At 48.6% G+C, this 25,996-nt stretch overlaps 1 protein-coding gene across 1 annotated transcript in view; it reads right to left on the reverse strand.

Moving 5' to 3' along the window:
* ABCE1 (ATP binding cassette subfamily E member 1) overlaps window positions 1–25,996 on the reverse strand; it is a 670,940-nt gene that overhangs the window by 424,461 nt on the left and 220,483 nt on the right. The window contains exon 5 of the mRNA XM_069631213.1: window positions 17,124–17,241. Within this exon, the coding sequence (XP_069487314.1) occupies window positions 17,124–17,241 (118 nt within the window). The remainder of the gene's footprint in view (window positions 1–17,123; window positions 17,242–25,996) is intronic.

Genomic DNA, 25,996 nt, shown 5'->3' on the forward strand with positions numbered 1-25,996 from the left:
ATACTGCTCATTTCCCTCTTGAGATAAGTCTGACTGCTCAGCCACAGCTACCAACTAAATCTTTGTGGTACAGACAGATACCAAAGGGGATTTATTGCTCTCACCTGTAGTCCTAATCTGGTGTAGTGCTCCCTAAGGGAACTGCACTGGATTCTGCCTAACAATATGGAGGTCGGAAGATGCAGGCTTCCAGTAGATGTTTATCACTAATAACGCTGGATTATGTATCTTCAAGTTTAAATGGATTATGCAAGCCAGGATTCCCAGGCTATGCTTGTGGAGCAGCGTGGTTCTTTTTATTATGCTGTTTTTGATTGCTATAAGCAGCCATCCTGCTGGTCTTCCTTTTGACTTTTGACTAGATTGTAAACAATATAATGAAAAACCCTCCAGGGCTATAGAGTTTACCAACCAGGTCTCCTGAAATAGGAGACCTCCCATTTTGTCTAGTAGGTAGTCCCTTAAGTACCTTAGTCGGAGTACACTCAATCCCCGTGTATTCGAGCAAGTCATTAAAGCCCGTCCGACTAAAGTTGTTGTGGCCCCAGCCCCATGTTCGTTAGGACCTGAGATATCATCTCTGGCAGCCAATGTTAGTTGAGCAAAGTCTAGGGGAGCTGAAGATTCTCTTTGCAGGCAAGTAAAAGTTTTGCACAATGTTTTTAGAAAGGTTTGTACAAATAAGATTCACTTGAAGGGCCACAAGCTCGGAGGCTTGTGAGGGGCAAAGCTGTAAGCAACTCTGCACTGGCAACCAAGACACGTCTCAACTGACAACAAGGAAGGCTACACAACAAGTGGCAAGTCCTCTTAGGTTTACAGTACCTTTGGTTAGAAGAAATGGTTCTAGCTGGCTTCTGTTCTTGTGTGGCTCTGCAGATCCTATTGTTCCTGTGCCTCAGTAGCAGGGACAAGAGGGAGGACGTCTGGGGACTCCTGCAACACACTGGGAAGGTCGGCGGCAGCAATGGGCAAACTTCAATTCAGCGGCACTTTGCTGTTTCAGCTCCTCGGGTCTACAGCAAATAGCAACACTGCGGTTCTCGGATACCACATCAGACTTTCCTTGCATCTGGGGTCCAACACTCTTGAGGTGCCTCAGGCTTGGTAAGTCCTGCTTCAGGAAGTCCAGAGGATCTTCCTGGCGCTCAGATCACACTTTAAAACGATCCACTCGATTTGGTGTTCCTTTCCCTGGCATTTCGGTTCCAACAGCAGCAGCAGAGGTACAGCCAACTCCGAGAGGCTGTCCAAACAAATTCACTTTGGGGTTGATTGGTCCCACCAACCCAAGGGGAGAAGAAGTCCTTGCAGGGCTTCTCTAGTCGAGGCATATTCGGAGCTTCAGCACAGCATTAGGGCTTCACCGGGCAAACTAACGGTCCAGGATTTGCAGCAGGCGTCCTCTTCAAGTTCTTCTTTGGTTCCTTCGTCCAGTGGTCGACTCTGCCTTCCAAGCCAAAAAGCCTTGCCTTTTATGCAGGTTTCTCCCATTCATTTCAGCCTAGATGTCAATCATACAGCAGGGTGGGTGTCCTCCAAGGACAGCCAGCCGGCCAATCACCTTTGGGTGCTTTCCTGTAACCAAGGAGATTAAGCACAGGGAGTTTCGGGCACCTCCTTCACTTCCTGCCCCTTCCAGACATACTGGAGCCAGAGGCGGGCTTCACTCGTGAATCCCGCCAAAGACAAAACAAACAAAGGGACAAAATCTGATTTGGCGCGCAGGGTAAATCTCAAGAAGGACCTTTCCAGAAAAAAAACAAAAAAAAAATAAAAGTGAAAAAAAGACAACCAGGGCCATTTTGACAAAAATGGCACCATTGGGTGCTTTACTCCAGCTGCGAATGCAGCCCGCAGTAAATGCACACCACGGTAGTAAAAAGGAAACTACTGCCACCAGCCATTCAGGGAGAAAAGGGTAACATAAAAATGTTACATGAGAAGCTAGACAAAAGGTGATACTATGTAACCCCTCCAGCACCCTATTGTAGGAGTGTGCTGGGTCTAGAAAGTTACAAATGTAAGTAAAGTCAATTTCACTTTACTGCTCTGGGAAACAGTAGTTTATCCCAGAGAAGGTATTCAAACCTTGGGAAATCTGAAAGACTTCCATGTGCCACTGCACTGAAGGTGCTGTGTGAAACAATGTAAAAGATGATGCAATGGAGTTTGTCAGACTCTACAACCAAAAGAAACAGAGTTCAAAATCACATTAAAATACATGAGAGGGAGCCACCAGGGGCGCTGAGATGTGCTGAAGTCTCTCAGCCAATCTCCTCACCAGGGTGCCTTATTTTTGGTTCCGAGCCCCCCCAGCCTTGTTTGAGCCAAGCCCTGATCCCCCTGGGGTTGTCTTACAGTGCCGGGAACACGAAGTTTGCTGCCATCCGGCGGGAGACGAACAGAGCCTGGTGAGCATCGCCGCCCAGAGAACCATGCGGTCCTGGGCTGCCTGGCGGTGGGGGGGGGGTGGGGGGGGGGCAGAGGACTGTTGGAAGGTCACACGGCCTGCGCCGATGGGCCCCCCCTGCCCGGCGTTGCTGTACGCTGGCAGGCACCCGCTGGGGATTATTGTGAGCAGAGACTCCAGGTTATTGACAGCGAGGATTGCCTGTGAGGACTTCCTGGCGGCCCGGGGATAGAAGACCCGAGGAGAACGCCGGCCCGCCGAGTCTTCGGTGCGCGGCCTAGCGTTCAGGAGGAGGTGGAGTTCGGGAAGCCCATACCCAGAGTCTGTTCTCCAAGACCCAGTGCCTGCGGAGGTAGAGCACAAGGACAGTGGGGTAAGCAGTTGCCGGAAGACCTGCACCTCAGGGAGTCATTGTTGTGCGTCACTCTGGAGGTCCTGTGTGCCAGTGGGGGCTGCCCCGGCTTGGTCTATGTGGTTGCCCCACCCCAAGTCGCTGGCTGTAGCCGATTGTGGGGCCTCCAGCAGCGTTCCTGACTGGCGGAACCGTGTGTTGCCCGATTGAGAGAGTTGGCCCTGGACAGTCACCGTGGGGATTTTTACCCTCAATGTCTACGTTGTGCCATGAGACCTCACCTACTTGAGGGGCAATTTCTTCATCCTTGCCTGCTCTCCAGCCTCTTTCCTTTGCCGGAATACCCCTTTCTAGAGGACTCTAAATAGATCCGCCTGGTTGGACACTTCCTTTACCAGGGCCCTGATTTTTCAGCCTGGTACTACGTGGAACTGTGGCGCCTTCCTTGGACAGCGTCCCACAATCTGTTAATAAGAGGAGGGGGCCTGTGTTCACCTTTTGTCTCCCAGCCATCCTCCTTCTAGTGGTTTATCTGAGTTTTCAAGCATCCTGTAGCAAGCTGGGGGGGGGGGCTGTTTGTTTTTTCAGGCGGTGCTTCATAGTGTGACTTACCAGTGGACCACTGACGAAATGGCTGCAGGCTAAAGGAGTGCGTTACAAGTGGGGGCACCCATTCTCGCTCTCTTTTGAACTCAATGGAGATAAGTATATACTTACATCAGAAGCTGACATTCGGAAAGCAATGAGTGAGTTGCTAAGCGACCCTCCCCTGGAGCAGGATAAAGTCGGCGACGGGCCCGACAAAGGTCATCATAAAGAATCCTCGGAGTTTCTGGGGCGGCGGCGTGTCTGGGGTCACAGGAAGTAGAGAAAGATAACGCCCCCATCTCCGGGACACCCAATGACTTAAATGGGGAGCAGAGTTCTCATCGTCTTATCTGTTGGTACGCTCTTGGAATGAGTCTCTGGCTGTTGGGCCAGGCTAGAAATTTGGAATCTATTTTTGATTGCATGTTTGGAAAAAAAATATATATTTTTTGTAGCGTGGAGGTGGGGGGGGGGGGGTGAGAGTGGTGCTCAAAATATGGTGTGATTTTGAGCGGTTGGGATGGGGGTGAGGAGTTGGGTTGGGAGGGAGGCGGGGGTTTGGAGCTACCATGATTGTTGGGTTCAAAATGCTTATTTATGGTTTATGTGTATCGAGGACTCGGGGCAAGACTTGTACGAAGGTCTCCAGCAGGAGGCGAGTGGGTCATCTGGCTGCTCTAATGGGCGATTTTGTCCAGCCCTTGTCGGTGGGGTCCCTAAATGGGCGAGGCTTGAATTCTCCCACAAAAAGGTCATTGGTGTTGAGAGTTTGTTAGGCTAAAACTTCCTTTTCTCTTTGTGCAAGAGTCCCACTGGATTAAGGGGAGCAAACCTGCTTTCAGATCCAGAGTTATTCAGCATATGTTTCAATCATCATATAGAGCAAAGAGGCGAGGGGTTGTGCTCTTGGTCTCTCCGGATGCGCATTTCTCTCCTAAGGCCCATAGAGCGGACCCGGAAGGGCGCCATGTTATGCTTAAGGGGGAGGTGAAGGGTCGTTTGTTCACTTTTGTGGGAGTTTATGCCCCAAACGAGGGCCAGGGTGTTTTTTGGCAGGGGATGGGGGTGGGGTGGGGAAATTAGGGAATTTGCAGAAGGAGCAATAATAGTCAGGGGAGATTTTAACATGGTTCTATCCCCAGATAGAGAAAGGAAATCCTCCAAGCCATGTCCCGATCTTAGATCCCAAATGAAGTTGGCGGACTCCTTCCGCCAGGTAAATGAGGAATTGGGCCTAGTTGATGCTCACCCCGCTGGTGGCAGCCTGGACCCGCTCTATACTTACTATTCCTCCGTACACCAATCTTTTTCCAGGATTGACTATGTGCTGGTAGACTCCTCGATTCATGAATACATTTCTGATTTTAATGTAGAGACCATACCATGGTCTGACCATGACCTATTTCGAATCAACCTGGGGGTTCCCCCGGTGGCCCAGAGCAAGTCACGGTGGATATGTAATGACACCTTACTAATGGATAGGGAATTGCATCAGTCCCTTCTAGCCTCTAGTTTTTTTGTTTAAATGATACTGGAGAGGTGGAAATTAGAGGTGTGTGGGACGCGTTTAAGGCCACAATCAGAGGTGTTCCTATGGAGATGGGAGCCAAGAGAAAGGAGGACAGGTCTAGAGAGGAGCTCAAGCTGAGGTAGCAGATTCTTGCTATCCAGCCGGGGGGTAAGTTGAGGTCGCAGATGGGTCCAGTTCAACGCGAAAAACTCCAACAACTTAGGGCGAAATTGTATGCCCCCATTGTTGGTCAGACGGAGAAAAAGCTTGCGTGTTAGAAGCAGCGCTATATGGAGAAAGGGGACAAGATTCTGGCCTGGAGGCTGAGGGAACTTCGTAAAAGTAGACAAGTTAATTTTATTACTGACTAGTTGGGTGAAAAACTCTAAGGCGATAGCCAAATTGCAGAGCAGTTCAAACTGTATTACGAAAAACCTTATACCTCTGAATATACTGGGGACAGATCCGAAGTGGATCGGTTCTTTGATTCTCTCCCAATCCCTTGTCTCGCGCGATGGAACTTCGCTTCTTTGGAGCTTCCGAACTCGGTTTCTTTGGAGCTTCCCATCTTCCAAGTGCCTGATGCTATTGCCTCTTTGAAGAACGGTACTGCTCCAGGGGATGACGGGTTCACTGTCCGTTTCTTCAAAACATATCGATCAACGTTGGCCCCGTTCTTAGCTAAGGTGTAAAGGTGTATAATAGCGCTTTGGACACTGGTTGCCCCCCCCCCTCCATGATGTCGGCTCTTATTGTGGTTATTCCAAAGGAAGGGAAGGACCCTTCACTATGTCAATCCTGTAGGCCCATCTCACTCCTGAATATCGATGTTAAAATATTAGCCAAACTCCTAGCGAACAGACAGTCTATATTTCTCCCCTCTTTGGTTCACGGAGACCAGGTCGACTTTGTCCCCGGACGTCAGGGTTCTGACAATATAAGGAAAACGTTGGGCCTGATGTATAAGGTGTCCAAGCGGAAGTCCGAGGCTTACCTCCTCTCGCTGGTCTCTGACAAAGCTTTTGACCGCGTTGAGTGGCTATATATGGGGACAGTGCTCCGCACGATGGGTTTCGGTGGCAAATTTTGTGGGTGGGTTTCGGCCCTGTATAATGGTCCCTCGGCGCGGGTGCTAATAAACGGTTGTACTTGTCCGGGCTTTTCGCTTTCTAGAGGAACTCGCCAGGGATGCCCTCTTTCCCCCCTTTTGTATGCCCTGGCTATGGAGCCCTTTGCCATCGCGATTAGAAACGACGAGAGAGTGTCTGGGGTGCGGTGTGGGGATTGTGAATTTAAATTATCTCTCTTCGCGGATGATATCCTGGTGTATTTGTCTGGGATTAACGTTTCCCTTCCTCGGTTGTTAGAGCTGATTTGCGGTTTTGGGGCGTTCTCTGGGCTCAAAATTAACGTGTTCAAATCCTGCATTATGTCCATGAGTAAGCTGGACCATGATATTAGTGGCAAAACGGAGGTGTTCGGGATGCGGATAGAGAGTGTCAGTACTAGGTACCTGGGCACCAATATACCTAGGGATCTGGATAAGATCTTCGAGTTGAATTTTCTTCCCCTGCAGGCCAAGAATTTTGACGATTTGGTTAGATGGGCTCCCCTCACACTTTCGTGGTCCGGGCGTATGGTCTCTGAAAATGAATGTACTCCCCAGACTTCTTTAACTTTTCTCCTCTCTTCCCTGTATCATTCCGGACTCCTTTGCGTCTCTTCGATTGCGTCTTCTCCGTTTTGTGTGGGGTGGCAAGAGAGCCAGAGTAAAATTCAATACTTTGTCCCTTCCAAAGGCGCTCGGAGGGTTCGGCCTTCCGGACTTCAAGCTGGATTACAAGGCAGCTCAGTTGCGGGTGATGCTAGAGCATCTAAGGGATGACCTTAGGACATATTGGACGTACGTTGAGGATGTACAGGTCCACCCTCATAAGGTCAGGGACTTGCTCTACCCCTCCCCTCCCCTCCACTGCCCCCCCTTCCCCCCTGAACCTTACCAGCAGATGCCAGGACACATCTAATCCCATCGATTCTTTGGGCACTATGGAAGCCAAACAGGGACAACAAACTACTCTCTTCATGGCCCTCCCCCGGTCATCCTTGTGGGGTCCCCCGCTCAATTTGGGGACCAGAGGTTTGAGGGACGCAGTCTTGGTCAGACCAGGGGATAGAGAGGGCTGCACAACTGTTCAACCAGGGGAGTTTTATTGAATTTGCCCAATTATCAGAAGTGCTGTCGGAGAAGCCTCTTTCTATTTTTGACTATCTGCGGCTTAAGGGCATTCTTACTCAGGCAGATTGGGTGGCTCCCCTCTCCCGTCCCGACTCCTTTTGAAAATGTTTGAGGAAGCTAAATCTAGGAAGGGGTCCCTTTCTAAAATTTACAACGTGCTGGTTACAGCCAATTTAGAGGGCAGGCCAGCGTTTAAATATGTATGGGAGGAGAGAATGGGCATGGCCCTTGATGATCGGACTCTGTTTTTGGGTCTATTTTCAGGGGGAAGCTATATACCGCAGCCATGAAACACAATTTTAAGATTCTCCATTCTTGGCACCGGCCTCCCGTCACTTTGTCCAAAATGTTTCCCAGTGTATCCCCTATGTGTCCCAGGGCTTGTGCTGATAGAGGAACTTGGTTCCACATGTGGTGGGAGTGTCCGGTTATACGGGTCTATTGGGCGGAGTTGCTAAGCTGGATTAAGGACATCCTGGGAACATGTCCCTCCCTTCACCCCATGGAGATCCTTTTGGGTACCCCCAGGCCAGAGAGTGAGGAATTGCCTTTTTCCAGGGTGACGGGAGCGATGTTGAGAGCTGGGAGAATGGCCCTAGGAAAAGTTTTCAGGCCCCAATGAAAGCAGAATGATAACATGTCCTCTTTCTTGCAGGACTGGACTACTGTGCTATTAAGTGCGGACTGTAAAGCCTTGACGCTCTAAAATCTTGGGCTCTGAATGGGGCTTGAGGATGGGAGGGTGTGGCTGGTATTTGAATGTACCACCTGAATTTTAGTGTCTTCCTGGGACTTTGCTGGTAGAGAGGGGTTGTTGAAAAGCCTTACTTGGTTTTATGCCTTGGCTCTAACTCTTGTGCACTTTTTGTTTCTTTTATCTTGTTGAATCCTGTGTAGCTCATTGTTTGGGGGGGGGAGGGAGTATTGGGAGTATTGGGCGGGGGGTGGGGGGAAAGGGGTATTAAATGTCATCTCGGTTGGGAATGTTCTTTGATTTCCGTCGGATGCTTTCTGATGTTACTGTTGCTATTGAAAAGTTCAATAAATACAAAGTGGAAAAAAAAAATTACATGAGAGAGTGGGAAAAAAGGGTCTCTCTCTCCAGGGTAAAAAAAAAATCAAGTCCTCAAAATTCAGCAAAGTTGCTGGGGTCTCTAAAGTAGAGGGAATTGGCACATTTCTGAGAATTCTCCCTAACAGTTTTGATAGCCCTGGAGAGTGCGTACCCCCTTGCTTGTTCAGGTAATACATGGCTGTGGTTATGTCCTTGAGGACTAGGACAGTCTTTCCCTGGAGATGTGCTTGAAAGGCCTTCAGGGCCTTGAACACTGCAAGCAGTTCCAACAGGTTTATTTGGTTGGATCCTACTGCTGGGCAGCAAACGCTGTGCGCTGTCTGATGGAGATGAGCACCCCCACCCACTGTCAGATGCGTCCGTGGTGAGAGTGGCTTCTACTGCACAGGTGGTGAAGGTCTTCCCTTGCAAGAGGTTTTCCCTTCACCACCACTGCAGAGAGAGAACGAGGGCTGCTGAGACAACTAATAGATCGTCACATTGTCCGCTGGCCCGATACCACTGGCTCAAGAGCCACTCTTGCATGGGGTGCATGCGCAAACGTGCGTGTTGGACTAGATAAATGCAGGAGGCCTCATCCCAAACAATCGCAAGGCTTTAAGTAATGTCAGCCTGCGATTGGCTACATACTGAGGAATCTGTAACAGCATGATTTGAACCCTCTCGTTGGAGAGAAAGACGAGCCCATCTCTGGTCCGAATTAGAGCCCCCAGAAATTGCTTGACTTGGCTGGTGTCTAGGTTGGACTTTCTTGTAGATAGAGAATCCTAGATTGAAGAGGAGATCTACTGCCCTCTGGTTATTTGATAGGCATGTTCCATATGAATCCCCTGTTATTAGCCAGTCGTCGAGGTAAGGATAGACTGGAATGGACTGCCTGTGCAGGTGAGCCACTACTACCGCCAGTACCTTCGTAAAAACCCTTGGGGCTAGGGCAATGCAGAAGGGACGAACCTTGAACTGATAGTACTTATTCTCGATCATGAACCTTAGGTATGCTGTGCGCTGGAAACATTGAAATACGAATCTTTCATATCCAATGTTGCCATGTAATCCCCCTGCGTCAACAGTGGGATTACATCCAGCAATGCTGTCATTCTGAACTTTTGCAGCTTGACAAATTTGTTTGCTGGGCACACGTCTAACACAGGGCGCATGTGAGATCCTTTTTGGGTACAAGGAAGTACACTGAATAAACACTCTTGTTTCCCTGATGAATTGGGATGACTTCTATGGCACCCTTTTCCTGAAGGATCTGCACCGCTTCCAGCAGAATCCGAAGGTGTGCTGGTGATGGGAGTCTGTTTCTTGATGGATGGTATCGAGGTGGCCGGTGGAACTCGATACAATTACCGTGGGTAAGGTGATCCCCCTCCCATGCGCGAAGAAGACATGCATTACTCCCCGTAATAGCATTTCTGATGATTGTATCCGCTTAGATTCACATGCTGTGCATATGGTCCGACATACAGTGGTAACCGCAGAGTATTGCATCTTGTATTTCAGGGACCGAAAGGGGACGTCGGCATAGGTGTGTCTGTAACACTATCCCTATCATAATGTATAGTGTACCCAAAATCCCTCATGCGCTGAGGTCCCTCTGATTGTATTTTTTCTGCCAAGAGGGAGCCCAGGCTATTGTGAGTACATAAAGAGAAAGCAGTAAGACGTCTATGTTCCTTCCACCTGAGCGGGGAGGTAGGTTGGGCGCATGTGAATCTAAGCCGATACAATCAGCAGAAATGCTATTACGGTGAGTAATGCAGGTCTTCTGATGCTCGTTGATCTGCTTAGAATCACATGCTGTGCATAGACTAGCGAGCAGTACCCGGAGTTGGACGTAGGTTGTGAGAAGGAACAGTAGTGAAAAAATGTCTTAATACTGCTTGTCCCACTTGAGAATCAGATCTAGAATGAGTGTTTAGGCAATAGTGATTTGTAAAGGTGTGTACAGAACTCCAGGTTGCCACTTTGCAAATTGACTCAAGGGGAACATTTGCAATGAATGCTATGGAAGCCCCAGTGCCCCGAGTAGTGTGCTCTAGCCTTGAAGAACAGTTCTCTTAGCAAGAGCATAACATAAGTGTGATGCATTTGACAATCCACCTCGAGATAGCTGATTTAGAGACAGAATCCCTTCTCTACCAGCTGCCATTGAAACGGAAAACTGGTTTGTTTTTCTCAGTGGTTTTGTTCTTTCCAGGTAAAACATGACTGCCCTGCGCACATCTAGTGTGTGTAGGCTTTCGGCCATGCTAGTGGGATTCTGGAATAAAGTAGGTAGTTCAGTTGATTGGTTCACATGGCACTTCGAAATTAATTTAGGTGCAAATCGGGGATGAGTGCGCAGAACCATCTTATTCCTGTGGACTGTAACAAAAGGGTCTAAAACCACTGGCTGTGGAGCCACTCTTGCATGGGACGCATGCGCAGCCGCACCTGAGGAACTAAATAAATGCATGACGCCATCATTCCTAACAGTCGCATGTCCTTGTGTAGCGTCACTTCCCGACTGGCTACATATTGAGGAATCTGAAAAAGCATGTTCTGAACCCTCTGAGGGGAATACGAGGCAGTCTTTGGTCCGAATTTGAGCCCCCAGAAACCGCTTGATCTGCCTGGGATCTAAGATAGATTTCTTCTCATTGATGGAGAATCCCAGACTGAACAAGAGGTCTATTGTCTTCCGAGTGTTCAGTAGGCATGTTTCGTAAGAGTCCCCTGTTCTGAGCCAGTCGTTGAGGTAAGGGTAAACCGGGACTGATAGTCTGCGCAGGTGAGCTGCCGCTACTGCCAGAACCTTTGTAAACACCCTTGGCATCGAGGCAATGCCGAAGGGGAGTACCTTGAGCTGATAGTGTCTGTCCTCTATCATAAACCTTAGATATTTTCTGTGCGCTGGCATCATTGAAATATGAAAGTATGCATCTTTCATGTTTATTGTCGCCATACAATACCCTGTTTCAACAGTGGGATTACTTCCTGCAGAGTTACCATCCAAAACGTTTGAGGTTTGACAAATTTGTTCACTGGGCGCAAGTCTAGTACAGGGCGCATGGTGAGGTCCTTTTTGGGTCCAAGGAAGTACACTGAATAAAATCCCTTGTTTACGTGAAGAATAGGGACGGCTTCTATGGTGTCCTTTTCCAGAAGTGCTTCCACCTCTTGTATCAGGATTCGCAGATGGTCTGGCGTCATGCTTTGGGCGGTCTGAATTCTGGTGGTTGGGCGAATTCCACACAATACCCGTGGGCGACCGTCTTGAGAACCCACTGGTCTGACGTTATCCCCTCCCAATGCCGAAAGGAAAAGGTTAAAACCCCCCCCGACCGGGGTGACATGGGAGGGGACCTGGATCCGTAGTTCCTTTCTGACCAGAGGCTGCGGCTCCCCTGGAGTTGGGGCCTCTGCCTTTCCCGCGCCGCTGTCCCCTGGGTGGATAGTTGGTGGGGGTGCTGGATGCCTGTCCTGAGTTCCAGGTATTTCGTGTATTATACTGGTTTTGTGTGGAACGGGATTGGCCCCGAAAGGACCAGTGGGAACCGCCTCCCCTCTGGGGGAGGGCTTTTGGGTTGTTTGCTGAAGGGACTCAAGAGTCTCATACTCCTTTTTGGCAGTCTTGAGGGCATCGTCGAATGCCTTACCTAAGATTTGTCTCCTCAACAGGCTTATTAAGAAGAGCTGCTTGGGTTTCTGGCTTGAAGCCAGAGTTCCTGAGCCAAGCATGCCGTTTGAGCAGGGTGCCTTGAGCTAGTGATTTTCCTGCCATCTACGCAGCATCCAGAGTTTTTTTAGTACATCCTGGGTGACCTGCCTGCCCTCGGTCACAATGGTGAGTAGTTTGGTTATAGCTGGTTCAGGTACCTCCTGGAGACCTTCCTGCAGTAGATTCCACTGTGCATCGGCATAACTGGCAAGCAACGTGGTGTTTGCTATGCGCGTGGAAAAGGCAGCTGCCATGGTGATTCATTTACCCAAGGCATACAGCCTTTTCGACTCCTTATCGGGAGGCGCCTCTCCTGTAGCAAGGTGTACCCCCACCCGTTTCCGGGTGGTGGTAACCATTAGGGAATCGGGGGTGGCATGGCCCTTAATGTATGTAGGGTCAGTAGGCGATGAGTGAAATAATTAATCCACCCTCGGATTTACTGCCCTAGTCTGGGCTGGTGTGATCAAGGATGGAAGCCAGTCTCCTCTTAATGGAATTCATAAGAGCGATAGCTTGGCTGGAGGGGGGCTTTTCTTTGAGGATATCTTCCACAAAGTCCTGTTCGGCCAAGCCTCCTGTGTGGAGATTTGAAAATAGTCAGCCGTCTTTCGCAAGATGGCGTTGAACGCCATCTGATCTTCCACTGGGAAAGCCTGGCGGGCCGGAGTGGAGGGTGGGGAATCCAAACACAGGACATCCTGGTCGTGAGTAGGAAGCGCCCATGGTTCCACCTCAACCTGGTGACTGTCCTCCCAGTCTCCCGTGGGATCCGCCTGGTCATCCACAGTGTAGTCTTGTAGGAAGGTAGTATCCTCCTCCTCCTCCTCCTCCTCCTCCTCATCATCATAAATTTCCTGATACATGTCCATTTAGAAGCAGGTACAGAGGGAGGGTCCTCCTCAGGTCTCTTGGGGGTAGGGTGCTCTAAAAGTGAGACAAACTTATCCAACCTATCAATACACCCTTCGAATTTTTCTCTGGTGCATCTAGATGAACCAGAAGGGTGGAACATTTTCATTTTCCTGCCTATGGCACCGGAATTTGTCTCCAATAGAACTAGACAAAAAAGGCACGGGACTCTCTAAGTAGTCCTCGCGAGCATCGGCGTGCTGTGGCACGTCTTTCGGCGCATGCGCAGGCCGCTCATTGCGCTTCGCCGTTTTAGACCTCTCCTTCAACCCTACTGCCGAAGCAATCCTAGCGATGCTTTCGGAGATGTTCGGCAAAGCGGGGCGATGTGCCGGTTGACTAGGAGGCCTAGCGGTAGATTTTTCTCCTACCGGGGCCTTAGGGGGCGTCGGAGCATCAGCTAAGCGCGCTTCGACGGCTGAATGTGTTTTGGAGGTGGCGCCCTTTGGTTTAGAAGACCGTCGCAAGACGCTGCTGCGGATGCAGGGAAGACTGTTGATCTTGAAGATCAGAGGATCCAGTCGAAATTTTCGGCAGTCCTGTTGTCGCTTCGAAAACGGGGTTGTGTGTTCAGTGTAGCGATCTTGTACGCCCCTGTTGCCGGGTGTCATCTCCATAGCGTGACTTGCGTTAGGCCTAGGAGTGTCCGTCGTGAGGTCGATGGCATCCGACACGGATGCCTGGTCATCACTAGTACCCCCGTCACTTTTGGCGGGTGCAGCAGATCCAGCCCGCGACATGCCGTAGGCCGCCCACCTTAAACATTTTAGGCCGCAGGAGTTTACAGGCCGCACACCGTGCTTCGTCGTGGTAAAGGGGTAGACAATTGTTGCACTTAGAGAGCTCGTCCTTCCAAGGGTATCTGGCCCTGCAAGAGGGGCAAAACCTAAATGGTGTCCTTTCCATAGCGAAAGGCAATAAAGGCGATGACCAGACCTAGAGGGCAAAGAAGGGAAAAGAGGAGCGACATAGCGGAAAGGATATGATCACCCAGACCCCACTCTCCCTATTGTGTAGGCCGACCAGAGGGCCCGGCCACGTGGATGGTTCTGCCGCCGAATCGCAGGCGTCGAAAGTCCACCGCAGTCTTCGGCGTAGAACAGGAAGCAATCTGAGGGACCTGGGCGCGTGAGGGTTTTTGGGTCCACTATACGTCACGATGGGGATAGTGTTACGGACACGCCTATCCAGACGTCCCCTTTCGGTCCCCGAAAGACAAGACGCAATACTCTGCGGTTACCACTGGATGTCAGACCATGTGCACAGCATGCGATTCTAAGCAGATTAACAAGCATCAGAAACGATGTTGAACGTCCCCCGACCAGGGAAGTATCGGAGGGGATCCGGACTGGTGAGTCATTTCGAAGTGAGGCCAGGGAGCCTTTTGGGGTGGAGTTTCTGCCTCTACTCTTGGCTCTTCGTTGTTCCCCCTGCTGCTATTGGCTGCTGCCAGCTGACCCTTATCCAGAGGACCATGAGGTACCTCCTGTGCCATATTGGTTGTGTGGAGATTGGGTAAAAGACTAGCCCCGAAAGGAACAGAGAGAGTTAGTCCCTCCCTGTTGTAGGCAAGGTCTAGCAGTAATCTGATTAAGAGACTTCAGAGTCTTGTGCTCTTTTTTCACCATCTCCAAGGCATCATCCACATCGTTGCCAAACAAATTTGTTAGGCAAAGTTTGAATGCAGTACCCTCTGGGAACACTACAAACAACTCTGACTACAGGTATAGGCAACCCAACCTTGGGTATAAGCTTGTACAACACAGTTTTGGTAGCGTGTTGAGCAGTCAGGCTTATCTCAAGAAAAGTGAGCAGTAGTGGAGTTACAAAGTTTTACAATTACAGGTATTCAAATTAACTCTTACACTCAAGGTGTCTTGCATAAACAATTATTAATTTATCAGTCAGTTATAAAGCCTTCTTCAGAAGGCAGCAATGGAATAGTAACACAAATATACTTCAATACTGTACACTATGAGTTTCTGAATCAGACAGTGCCCTTTTGGGATGGCCCACAGACACAACCTACACCCACAGGTGACTTCAGTAACAAGGGTGCTGGGGACATATCTTACTGTGGGCATTCAGAACACACTAAAAATAAGTACAAGGCAAAAGTCATTAGAACACAACAACCACACATTTCTTAAGCAGTGCAGATACTTTTAGAGTTCACTAGAAGAGTTATTCAATTCAATAGGCGAAGCCAAAGTCAATGGGCACAATTCTTGGATAGGATAAAGCACTTCTGGTAAGTAAATGGAAAAGTCTTTGCACAAGTTCTCAGGAGTCTTTGATGAAAAGAAGAATCGAATGTAGGGCCACAAGCTGATTAGACGCGAGTTGTTGAAGTTACAAGCACTTCTACAGTAAGAGATACGTTCTCTTGTTTTACAGTACCTTGGTAAAGAAGAAAAGATGCAGCTGATGACTTCTGTTCCTGTGCAGATCTGATCTGATCGTGGGGGACAAGAGGGAGGAGGTCAAGGGACTCCTGCAATGCACTGGGACTGTCAAAACACGCAACCCACAAACTTCACTTTCAGTGGCTGATTTACGTTTCAGCTACCGCAAATAGCAACAACGCGGTTCTTGGCTGTCAAGATGGACTGTCCTTGCTTCTGGGGTCCCGCACTCTGCTAAGGGTGCTCAGGCTTGGTCAGTCCTGCTTCGCAGGAGTCCAGAGGATCTTTCAAAAGCTTTAGGCCAGCTTCAAAGTAAGGCACACAATCTGGTGTCCCTTTCCCTGGCTATACGGTTTCCTGCAGCAACTCTGAGGAAATTCAACCAGCTCCGAGATGGGTGTCCAGGTGGCTTAGTTTGGAGTTGATTGGTCCCACCAACTGAAGTCGTCCTTGCAGGGGCTTCTCTGTCGGTAAGGACTTGGCAAGTTGGCACTGCAGCAGGGCTTCACCGGGCAAATCAATGGTCCAGGAGTTGCAGCAGGCGTCCTCTTCAAGCTCTTCTTCGGTTCCTTCGTCCAGTGGTCGACTGCCTTCCAAGCCAAAAGATTCACCTCTTATTCAGTTCTCTCCCATTCATTTCAGCCTAGCTGTCACTCACCCAGCAGGGTGGCGGTCCTTGCCGGACAGTCAGCCAGCCAATCACCACAGAGTACATTTGGGTCTCCAAGGAGACTAAGCACAGGGAGTTCGGGCACCTCCCTCACTTCCTGCCTACCCCAGACACTCTTGGAGCCAGAGGCGGGTTTCGCTCAGAAACCCTGTCAAAGGCAAAATTAACCAAGAGACCAAACCTGGTTTGGCGCGCAGAGAAACTCTCTAGAAGGACCTTTCCACAAAGACATGGTGAAAAAAGAAGACCGGGGACCATTTTGTCAAAGATGCTCTGCGCCATTTTGAAAAAGATGGGTCCCGCGTTTAGCGTTACCGGAGCTGCGAACAGCCGCAGTAAATGCAAACCATGGTAGTTTGGAACAAAACCACTTCCACCAGCCATTCTGTGAGGAAAGGGCAACAAAAATGTTACATGAGCATTTAGACACAGGGGATACTAAGTAACCCCTCGAGCACTCTATTGTAAGATGGGGTGTGCTGGGTCTAGCAAGTACAATGCTAAGTAAAGTCAATTTCACTTTACTGCTCTGGGAAACAGTAGTTTATCCCAGAGAAGGTATTTAAACTTTGGGAAATCTAAAAACTAAAAAAAAACGACCCTGTGCCACTGAACTGAAGGTGCAGTGTGACACAATGTAAGATGTCCATGGAGTTTGTCAGACTCCATAACCAAAAGAAAGCGGTAAAATTCACATTAAAATACATGAGAGAGTGGGAAAAAGGGTCTCACTCTCTCCAGGTTAAAAAAAAAAAAATCAAGCCCTCAAAACCCAGCGAAGTTGATGGGGGTCTCCAAGGTGGAGGGAATTAGCACATTTTTGAGAATTCTCCCCAACACCGGGGACTAGCGGGTGAGACACCTTCAGGTTTCTCACAGGACCCAGTAAGTGTTTTTTAGATGTTTGGTCTCCATCCACATCATACATTTGTTTGGTTAAAAAAAAAAAAAATACAAAATACAATCCGAGGGTGTCAACTCCAGCTTTATGAATTCCCCTTTAGCTACCTATTTTTACTTTGGAAGTAAACACCTTGAAATACTGTGGACCAATCAATGGATTACAGAATATGCACAGAATGTGATTCTAATCAAGCACACACAACTTTCCAAAAATGCAATTTCAATGAGGAATAGAGAGATGCACCATCTGCCTTGTACCATTGCTTTCACTCGCCTGCTGACACTAGTAAACCCCTATTATTAAAATGGCCCAAGCAAATTTACCTAACATTTATTATTTAGCTAAATCTTACATCATACTTCCCAAGGTTTGGCTTCTGCTTTCCTGCTAAAATTTTCAAAGCGGTCGATTTCCCAATACCGTTGGTGCCAACCAAGCCCAGCACTTCACCTGGACGGGGGATAGGCAACCTGTAAGACACAAATATGCATAATTACAACACAATTTATTTTGTTTTTATATGAACTGCAATCAAATTGGTTTAAATTTAGTGAAGAAAAGCTGGGCTTGAACCTGGCTTGGGCCAATGTCCAGCTGAGAAAAAGAACATTACGGGTATTACTTCAGGACACATTTTGGTTAAACCTGAAATCCTGCCTTTCTTTAATAAAAAATAAATAATACATAAATAAAAAAAAAACAACTGTATTGCAGCTCTAAGCAGCACAAACACATCTTGTCTATTAGGAACAATTTCAATCTAAAATAGGAGAGCCTGTGTATGATGGTGTTTATTTAAAATGACATGCAAGTAAAAAAAGCAGTCAAAAATTGACAGCGCGAGGAACCACATACAACAATAAAATGCTGATAAAAATCATGCAAATTGCGGACTACTCTAATTCACCCCAATAACTGGTGCAGCAAAAGGGTTTAAAGGTGACCCACAAAGTATGTCAATGGATGTTCAGGCATGATGATGCAGAATCAATTGGCCTATTCACAATGTGTCGGCAAATAGGGGATGGATATTTACTTAACTGTAATCCACTTTGGAAATAGTTTTATGAAATCCATTAAAAATAATTATAAAAAGTACAGTTTCTCACTTGTGAGAGAGTTAGGCACCGGACCATGTCCAGAAGGAATGGGGGGGGGGGGCCCCTCTAAACCCGGGGTGGGACGCCAACCAGAGATTTCACCACAGCCAGTGTTCAAGAGGCGGGTGTGGGATTTGAGAAGAAGTAGGTGAGAAGAGTAGATAAGGGAGAAGAAAGATGGGGCAAATGACACAAGGACACAAAGAGGAAAGGGCAAGAATTATGGCTTTGAAAGTAAAGTTTGCCGCTATGAGCTCAGCGATTTGAACGCTTGCTGCTGCAATCTGTGTGAGATCTGCAGGTCTGAATACCAGAAAGGCCAACCCAATTTTTCATCCTTCTGAGGCAGAGGTCGATAAATGAGGAGAAACTTCATTTGGGTGAGATTGTATTTATACATCTTCTCTGTAAAGCGCTTTGGCGAAGGCGCTATATAAATAATACATTGTTATTAAAATCGGGAAGGTCTCCAGATTTGTTTGCCCAAAATGCACCAATTTCTTGGAGGTGTTTATTTTGGTAAAAGTCAAACTTAATCTCTGTGACATCAATGACCAACATTCCTGTCGTGTTGCACAATATATGAATTTGGGCCACATCAATAAGTAGGATTATGTAACAATTCTTTGGAAAACTATAGAGTCACTTGGGAGACTTGACGTAAAGCCTCTTTGCTGAGCTACCTCGGCTCAACTTCCTGCCGAGTGCGCCAATAATGTCTTCTACAACCCAAATCTATGACCGCCACCAAGCTTTATGGCTGGCTTTTTTATTCCTCTCGCAGTCTCAAAATGTCACCCAGTCTTGCCTTCCTTTCACTCTTTCCCCAGTGTGTGCAATACATTTTATGGTCTCCCTTGGCAATGTTCGGTCTGACGGGTACCTAGATTCTGCTGCTCATCCTCCCTCTGTTCTTGTCTGAAAAGTTAGAATCTTCTACTCTACATGACTAGCATATAACCCGTATGCTGGCTGTCCACGTAGCAGTACTGAGGAGTCGCCAGTTGTAAAGACTTGCCTCACCCAAATCTGCCAGGGGATTCTATAAGACCATTATTACTGAGTTCTAACCCACATTTGCTTAGGTGTCCCTTCACCAGTCAGTACACTGTGCCCCACATTCTTTTCTCCAACCTTACACCTATAGGGTATTCACCTTTTTCTCTTCTACCCTCGCTCAGCAAGCAAGCCACCCACTCCTCCGAGATTTTCATTTCTCCTTCCTCTTTCACCTTTTCCATGGCACTTTCCCTCTCCCACACCCTCTCTTGCTACCTGCCAGCCCTCTTCCTCCAGTCTGCTGCACTCCTGCTAGCACTGGCCACAGAATCTTGTTCTTCTAGAATACAACCAGTCATTTCTGGTCATTGCTTCATTTAAACTTTTCCCTACCCGTCGTCTCTTTGGGTCCTTTGGATATGGTCCTTTCCTGCCGTTGATTTTCTATCAGCCACCGCTGTTTCTGACCGTGCCCTAGTCCCCTGGGACCTTTTGGCGTCTGCCTGTGCTGACCCTTCTTCCATGCGATAGAGTCCTGAAGATAACTCCGACCCTTACAATGGTGAGACCAATCTTGCATTTCGAGCCATTCCCACGACGAGCTAGGACCTTCCTGGATTGCAAACCACCAATAACCTGGGATCTTGAGGCAGAGTGCTGTCCAACGTCTTTCTGTGAACGAATCTCGCTGGAACTTCAGTGGACTTCTGCTGGACCTCCAGAAGCAAGGATGCACTCCTTGCAGTCCCCTCGCCAGAGTGTTGGACCGAGATAACGAGGCAAATCGATCAGACGACAACAGTTCTTCATTTGGTACCTTCAAAGGGTGCCAATTCCACTGAGTCGCAAGTAGCACTGATAAATCCTCGCTGGGAGAATTTTCACTAGACTGCTGCTTCAATTTCCCATCCAGTGTCCATTTTTTCATCACCACGACCAAGAACCCAGAGACTGGCACCTGTGCTGCTGCATCGTGAATGTGTCAGTCTGCAAGTTTTTCTTCAGTGCTGAGGTACTTGTACTCTGTGGCTTGAGGTAATAGTCTTTGTGCCGCTGCTCTGTGGCTACGGTGGTTCGTGTATTTGGGAGTTCGTCCAAACCATTTGACCAGGCTTAATGCTGGAGCACATATAGAGATTCTTCTACCAAGTCCCCGAATACTTCTACCAACTCTAAAGTCTGTTACTTGTTAGCTGAGAAATCCTCTGGAACTCTTGACTTAAGTTTGTGCCCATTTCGGTTCTGCCTACAGCTGGCCCCTGGACCACCAGGATTCCCCTTCTGCCTCAAAACACTCCTGCCCTAGATTAGGGAAGGACTGCTAAAGTATAAGGCCTATGTAAAGAAACTAACTAGCGTTGCAAAGTACTTACTTCATATCTATTGGTGCTGGAACTGCATAATAATACAATATAATATGTTTAAGTCATTACTTTCCTGTGAATTGCTTGATATCATTCTGAAAAGTATTACAAAGTTATTTACTTACATTTGAATTGTGTTCCACTATTCTAGTAAGTAATGTTAGTAGTATAACTGTATTATTGCTTGGAACAGCTTACTACCCATAGTGTCTGCTTACCTTGAATTGCATACTGACATTCTAAATGTGTTACATACTTTGGTTTACTTGCCTGTAGTATTGTGTTGGTTTTTATATTGTGTTTATGATTTATAGTACTTACCATTCTAAAGAATTCTCTTTGCCCGTGTGTGTGTGTATGCATTATATATGGGATACATTACTCACCGTAATCGTATTTCTGATGCTTGTATCTGCTTAGATTCACATGCTGTGCATAGGCCGACATCTAGTGGAAGCTGCGGAGTATTACAGTTTGTTTTTCGAAACTCGAAAATGGGCGTCGACACAGGCGTGCCAGTAATACTATCCCTAGTGTGACGTCCACTGTACCCAAGATCCCTCACGCGTCTAGGATCCTCAGATTGTATTTTTTCTGACATGAGGAAGCATGAGGAGTAGCGTGAGTACAGATAATCCAAGCAGATAGACAGAAAGGTAAGACTACAAGCAATCATGCGCCTTCTCTCGGAGGGGAGGAAGGGTGGGTCGCATGTGAATCTAAGCAGATACAAGCATCAGAAATACGATTACGGTGAGTAATGTATCCCTTCTGAGGCTTGTGGAATCTGCTTAGATCACATGCTGTGCATAGATTAGCGAGCAGTACCAGAAGAAGGAGGTGGGATGTGAGAAGGGTCATGAGCAAACGGGTGTCTTAGAACCGCTTGTCCCACTTGTGTATCTGTCTTGGAATGAGTGTCAATGCAGTAATGCTGAGTAAAAGTGTGAATAGAGCTCCAAGTAGCTGCTTTGCAAATGGTGTCGAGGGGAACATTTGCAATGAAAGCCAGAGTGGCACCAATGCCTCTAGTAGAGTGGGCCCTTGGCGTAAAAGGCAGAGTCTTTTCAGAGAGAGAGTAACACAGCTGTATACAGTTGATCATCCACTTTGAGATAGCGCCCTTAGAGACGCGATCCCCCTCTCTGCCTGTAGCTACGGAAACAAACAGTTGATCTGTTTTCCTTAGCGGTCTGGTTTTATTTACATAGTATAGGACCGCCCTACGCACATCTAGGGTGTGTAGTTTCACCTCAGCCGAGCTTTGCGGGTTTTGGAAGAAAGCCGGAAGCTCGATGGACTGGTTTACATGGAACTTGGATATGAATTTAGGTGAGAACCTAGGGTGTGTGCGTAAAACCAGTTTGTCCTTGTGGATAGTAAAGAAAGGATCCTGCACTGACAGAGCCTGAATTTCACTGACCCTTCTTATGGAGGTAATGGCTACTAAGAAGGCCGTTTTATAAGTCAGGTGTTTGAGACTACTTTTATGCATGGGTTCGAATGGGGGTCCCATGAGCATAGCTAGCACCACGTTGAGGTCCCATCCTGGCGGTGGGTTCGAAATAGGAGGGTGAAGTCTCTTTACTCCTTCCATGAAGGCTTTAACCACTGGTACTTTCCACCATGAGACCTTGTTATGGGATGTGGTGTAAGCCGAGAGGGCTGCCAGGTGTACTTTAAGCGAGTTAAAAACCAACCCTGCATCCAGCAGGTGGAGCATGTATGTCACAACGTTGGAAGGAGTGCAATCAACCGGGTTGATTTGTTTATTCTGGCACCAGATAACGAATCTTTTCCACTTATCAAAGTAACAGTGCCTTGTATTTGGTTTCCTGGACTCTTTTAGAATGTCCATACACCTCTGTGGTAATTTGAGATGTCCAAACTCTATGACTTCAGGAGCCATGCTGCTAGGTTCATAGAGTTGGGTTCCTGATGCACTGTTTGACCCTGTTGCTGGGACAGTAGGTTGTACCAGGCTGGGAGTCTGATGGGCTCGCACACCGCCATCCTGCGTAGGTGTGGAAACCATGGTTGTCTCGCCCACATGGGAGCAACTAGGATGAGCGTCATCGATTCCTTGTTCATTTTGTACACCACTTTCCTGATGAGAGGAGTTGGTGGAAAAGCGTACGCAAACATCCCTGACCAGTTCATCCACAGGGCATTCCCTTGGGAGTCTGGCTGGGGGAACCTGGATGCAAATCCTGGGCATTGTTTGTTTTCGCTTGTGGCGAATAGGTCTATAGTGGGGAAACCCCACTGAGAGAAGAGATCTTCTACTACGTTTCTGTGAAGGACCCATTCGTGTTCTTCTGGGAGGGAGTCTCTGCTTAGAGCATCCGCTAGGGAATTGAGCTCCCCTGGAACATGTTGTGATGACAGGAAGATGTTCCGTCTGAGTGCCCATATCCATATTTTCTGGGCAAGCTTGGACAGATTTGGCGAACGAGTCCCCCCTTGCTTGTTCAGATAGAACATGGCTGTCGTGCTGTCCGTCCTGATTTGCACCGACAAGTTCAGTAGATGGGGCTCGAACGCCTTTAGCGCTCGGAATACTGCCAGAAGCTCTAGCAGATTGATGTGGTTCTTGGCTACTGAGTGAGACCAGAGACCCTGAGCTGTGTGGTGGAGATGGTGAGCTCCCCACCCAGTCAGGCATGCATCTGTAGTCACCACGGCTTGTACTTCGGGATCGTAAAAGGGTTTCCCCTTTGCGAGATTCTCTCTTGTCCACCAGTGTAGGCTCTGTACGAGTGTTGGCGAAACGACCACTAGATCGTCCCACTGACCACTTGCCTGAGACCACTGTTTCGCCAACCATTCTTGCATGGGACGCATGCGCAGACGCGCGTGGGGGACCAGGTAAATGTATGACGCCATCATGCCCAGTAACCGCATAGCTTTGCGTACTGTTATCCTGACTGATAATGCGGAATTTGCAGAAGTATATTCCGAATTCTCTCTTCCGAAGGGAAGGTCAATCCTTTCTGAGTATCTAGGATAGCTCCTAGAAACTGTTTTGAGGTGCTTGGCACCAGACTTGACTTTTTCTCGTTGATAGAGAAGCCTAATTCGTGGAGGAGGTCGATAGTCCTCTGAATGTTCGACCTGCAAATTCCTGGGGTTTCCCCCGTTATGAGCCAGTCGTCCAGATAAGGGTACACCGGGATTGCCTCCCTGCGTAGGTGTGCAGCTGCCACCGCCAGTACCTTGGTGAATACCCTTGGTGCTGAAGCTATCCCGAAGGGCAGTACCTTGAATTGGTAGTGGCGACTGTCCACCTTGAAGCGTAAGTACTTTCTGTGCGCTGGGAGCATGGAAATATGAAAATAAGCATCTTTCATATCCAAGGTTGCCATGTAATCCCCCTTTTTTAGGAGGGGGATTACCTCTTGTAGCGTGGTCATACGGAATTTTTGGGGCTTGACATACTTGTTGGCAGGCCGTAAGTCCAATACTGGGCGCATTGTCAAATCTTTCTTTGGCACAAGGAAGTAAGTTGAATATATACCCTTGTTTACCTGGTGTCCTGGGACGAGTTCTATCGCGTCCTTTTCTAGCAGAATGGCGATCTCCTCGAGAAGGATCCTTTGATGCTCTAGGGAGTGCACTCTTTGTCGTGGAGGATGGTTCCGGGGACGCTGCAGTAGTTCTATACAATATCCTGCGGATACTGTTGACAGCACCCATCTGTCTGAGGTGATCCCTTCCCAAGCTTGGGTGAAGGTGGAAATGCGTCCCCCTACTGGGGTTGCGTGACAAGGGACCCTGAACTGAGCGTCACTGTTTTGGTGGAGGCGTGCCACCTCCCTTGTTGGGGCTGCCTCTGCCTCTTCCACGACCTCTCTTGTTACCCCTGCCGTAACTCTGGGTAGACTGCTGGTTGTTATTCCATTGTGTACCCTGTCCCTGGGCATAGTTGCCTCTTTGTGAATTTTGGCCGCGTGGGCGACGAAAATTACTGTTCCCCCTCTGGTTAGGGGGTTTGTTGGTAAGCTGGCCAAGGGATTTGAGAGTCTCATATTCATCTTTGGCATTTTTAAGTGCGTCTTCGACCGCTTTCCCAAACAATAGGTCGGGTTCCACTGGCTTGTCTATTAAAGAAGCCTGGGTTTCTGTCTTGAATCCCGACTGCCGTAACCACGCATGTCTCTTGATAACAGTACCCTCTGCTATCAATCTCCCTGCGTTGTCAGCGGCGTCGAAAGTTGCTTTTAAAATGCAACCAGACACGGCTCTCCCCTCTGCCGAGATCCGAGCCAGCTGGCCCTTTAACGGTTCTGGAGCAGAGGCAATGAGCGCCGCGACTTCTTCCCATTGATGGCAATTGTAACTAGCCAACAGGGTGGTGGAATTCGCAATCCTTGCTTGGTAGGCGGACGTTGAGGCTACCTTCCTGCCAAACCCGTAAAGTTTTTTGCTCTCCTTGTCGGGAGGAGCTTCTGATGAAGATAAGGGCGTGCCAGCCCTTTTTCTAGTGTTGGTAACCACTAGGGAATCTGGTTTAAGATGTCCCCTTATATACAGAGGGTCAGACTGGGCTGCCCGGAAAATCTTTTCAATTCTGGGGTTGACAGCTCTGGTGAGGTTAGGATTCACCAGGGAAGGATCTATTCTTCGTTGGATGGACTTGAGGATAGGGATGGTCTGAGCGACCGGTCTCCTTTCTCCTACAAACTCCTCCGCGAAGTCCCTTTCCTCCTGTACACCGTGGGTGTCGATGTGGAAATGTTCCGCTGCTCGAGCGAGAACCTCGTTGAGGAGGGGCTGGTTATCAACTGGAGAGTCGGTAACTGGGGCTTCGCTTTGTACTGGGGAATCTACTCTGTAAATTTCCTGCTCATTTTCTCCCTCCTCCAGGTCCTCATCCTCTGCAAGGTAATCTGTCCCGGTTTGTTCTTCCATAAATTCAAACTCCTGGTCCTCTTCAGGGAAAACTTGTCCCTGGAAACTGGGGAGTGGAGTAGAATATGGAATGGAGTAAGGCTGAACCTCGAAGGGTTCAGGTCTTTCGAACCGGGGCTTTTTACTTAGCGGGATAGGATCGGAGGAGCCTGAGGGTGTGGCCCCTTGAGGGTTATATGAAAGAAAATGTTCTGGGTTCTTATCATAAAAATCAGCCAAGGAAGACATCCTAGACATAACCCTGTCTATGTCTTCACTGGACCATTCCCTGGAACAGGGTATTACTTTAGTAGGTGATGATTTATGGGACTTTTCAAGGGTAGACTTGTGTTTGCTTGTCTGCCTAGGGTGAGAGGATGGCTTTACAGGAGTGGAAGGCTGTGCTTTCCGCTGTTTCCCCCCCTCCCCGTGCGTGGAAAAATGTTTTCCCTGTCCCTTGGAGGCCCCAGAGACTTTCGACGCCTGGCGCCGAGGGTCTGGAGAGGTATCTGTGTGCTTTCGTGGGGCCTCACTGGTGTTAACCGCGGTCTCGGTATCTTGGAGCGCGGCCTGGGGGGTGGAAGTCGTCTTCGTCTCCCGACGATCGAACTTCCGTTAATGTGTGTAGCGAGGCACTCTTGGCAAGAGTGGATGATTGCCTTGCGTCGTGAGGTGATCTCGATCGAGAGCGCCCAGAGGACACCGAGTCGGACCGTTCTTTTTGTGCCTCTTTCCGTGAAGTCGACGTTGTCGAGGTCCGGTTGGTCTTAGTGTGTTTAGTGTGTGTTAGGTGTGTAGCGCTTGCGTCGCCGGGGGTCTTCCCCATAGCCGCCCTGCCGGACGACCTTCCGAGGTCGGGGACCTGCGCTCGC

This window comes from Ambystoma mexicanum, chromosome 6q (genome assembly GCF_040938575.1).
Source record: "Ambystoma mexicanum isolate Mex_15411 chromosome 6q, UKY_AmexF1_1, whole genome shotgun sequence".
NCBI lineage: Eukaryota > Metazoa > Chordata > Amphibia > Caudata > Ambystomatidae > Ambystoma > Ambystoma mexicanum.